This window comes from Camelina sativa, chromosome 17, assembly GCF_000633955.1.
Source record: "Camelina sativa cultivar DH55 chromosome 17, Cs, whole genome shotgun sequence".
NCBI lineage: Eukaryota > Viridiplantae > Streptophyta > Magnoliopsida > Brassicales > Brassicaceae > Camelina > Camelina sativa.
The window spans coordinates 4,974,928-4,977,282 of NC_025701.1; the positions used below are offsets into that span (position 1 = coordinate 4,974,928).

Here is a 2,355-nt window from a genome sequence, read left to right on the forward strand (position 1 = left end):
ATCCAATAACAGCAGATTTTAATGTACTTTTTTAAATACCTAATTGAATAACACTGGATTCCAAAATACATCAAATTCTTTTAAAATCCATTATTCAATAACAGCCCCTAAGTTGTTCACTTGTTTTATATTTCAGATATTTGAGGATAACTGGATAACTACAAATCAGATCACTTGGGATTTTTTTCTCGTAAAAATCTCTCACACTGTTAGTGTTTATTTATCAAAGGTGTGTTTCTTGTTCCTATATTCTCTTCGTATGTTTTGTTTCTTCCCAAACATCCCACTGTTTTCTCTTTCTGCTCCCACCACTATTTCTGGCGCTCACTGAATCTTGGTTTCACACATTCAAAAATAGCGTTTTTGTTTCATTTTATTTCTGACGATGCAGGAATCGTGGGGTTTTCGTATTGGTAGATATGGCATTGGGGAAGAAGAAAGTAGGTGACGTGAAGGTGAAATCATCATCAAACTCAAATGGAAACGTATTTGGTACTGAGGGAGGAGTAGGGCTAGGGTTAGACTTTGTTAAGTACAATAAGAGAGGATTAGCGAGGAAGAGGTTACTGATTTCAGGCAGCAAGGTTCGGGATTCTACTAAAAACCACGAAGAAGGATTGGTGAAAAGTAGTGGAAAACTTGAAGCTCTACCTCAAGATATTTTGGTTCGTTCTCCTTATTACTCGATTTAGATTTAAGTAGTTTTTATTACATCTTCCTGTGAAAGACATACTTTTGTAGTTGAATCTTCAAGAGAGGTCTTGTTTGGACTTGAATAGGTGAGATTGAAATTAGTTAGAAACCTAGTTAATCGTTTTATATTCCCTTGGTATATGTACAAAACAAAGTCAATATTGGAACGTTTTCATGGAAATATTATTTAAAGTCAATTACTAGTTGTTTTTTTTTTTCTCTCTCGTTTGTTGATCAATGGACATACTTTTGTAGTTGAATATACCATTAAGAGATATCTTGTTTGGACTTCAATAGGTGAGATTGAAGTTAGTTAAAAATCTTATCAATTGGTTTATTTTGCAGGTAAGGATTATATGTGGAGTGGAGCATGAAGACTTGAAGCAATTGTTTAATGTGTCCAAGACTATACGAGAAGCTGTAAGTATAAATGGTATCTTTATTAGTGTAGATTGATTGAAATCTTTATGATATAAGAAATGAATTCAAAACCATTTGTTTTCCACTCACAGACATTGATAGCTAAGAAATGGCATTTTGAATATACTACACCAAGGAAAACTCTGTTTTCCCGGAGGAGTGGACTTGAATCAATGATCGAGGGAGATAAAATCAAAGCTCCATTGCAGAAAAAGTACGGCTTCTCGAGGATACTCTGCCACAAGAAAGTTTCTAAAATCTCAATGGCTCTTTTCAAATGAAAATATATGGCAACAACTTGGGTTTGAAGATCAAAGTCTTTCACCCATACATCACTCATTGTTGCTGCAATCTTATAAGAAGATTGGACATGAGACGCTATCACACAATCCGGTTTCTTCAAGAGCTTTTGTTGAAGAACCAGTCTCTTTTTGGAGTCTGCTTCTAGGGATTTATAGTAGTTCTTTGTAAATTGTTGTTAGATAGAAAGTGGGATGATAAGGCCTTTGAAATGCTAAGCTTGGCCCTTCTATGTATATAGAGATATTAGTTTTTTGGTTTTGCAAAGAGAATTAACAAGACATTGACATCTGTTGTATATCTTCTCTTAAAACGAATAAGAATCACCAGCTCATCTGTAAATTGATATTAAAGTCGACGATAAAAGAGCACTACAAGTCTAAAATAATACTGTAAAAAGTACATATATAAGAGAAAAAATAGTTGAGACGGATATAAAAAAAACAAAAAGTCAATTCCGGATCAAGTTTTGTATGTCACCGTTCTCCAAAGAAAAAAACAATAGATTAAATTGTAAGAAAAAAAAATTTATATAGTTTGTTTGACTTCACGCGCTAGTATGGTTGACATTCCGGTTTAACGTTCAGTGGAATTTGGTTAGTTCAGTTCTAAGTACGATGGTTTGGTTTGCTTACATTATTTGGTTAGTTCGGTTAGAAGTGTGCTCCTGCTTATATATACGAATGATTAGTATTACTATTTCTTGTCATTTATGAATTAGAATAGAAACCACAATCATGATTCAATATGTTATAATGTATTTTATATTTATAAAGTTTATCTTGGCTATTAAAGTTGGGGTTACACACATATTCTTCTTGGTTCTCTAACTTTCGGGAAAAAAATGGGAGTATAATTAAATTCGGTTTATTTTTGTTTCATATTGAATATCGATATGAAAACGGTTTTGGAGTTGTGTAGTTCATTTTTTAGAATACGTTT

General features: G+C 32.9%; 1 protein-coding gene across 1 annotated transcript; it reads left to right on the plus strand.

The window, feature by feature from the left end:
• Positions 95–1,696, plus strand: LOC104755368 (F-box protein At1g61340-like). The gene is made up of 4 exons (XM_010477733.2): positions 95–229; positions 392–665; positions 1,039–1,113; positions 1,206–1,696. The coding sequence occupies exons 2-4, from the start codon at positions 420–422 to the stop codon at positions 1,392–1,394; spliced, it is 510 nt and encodes a 169-aa protein (XP_010476035.1). The 5' UTR covers positions 95–229; positions 392–419; the 3' UTR covers positions 1,395–1,696.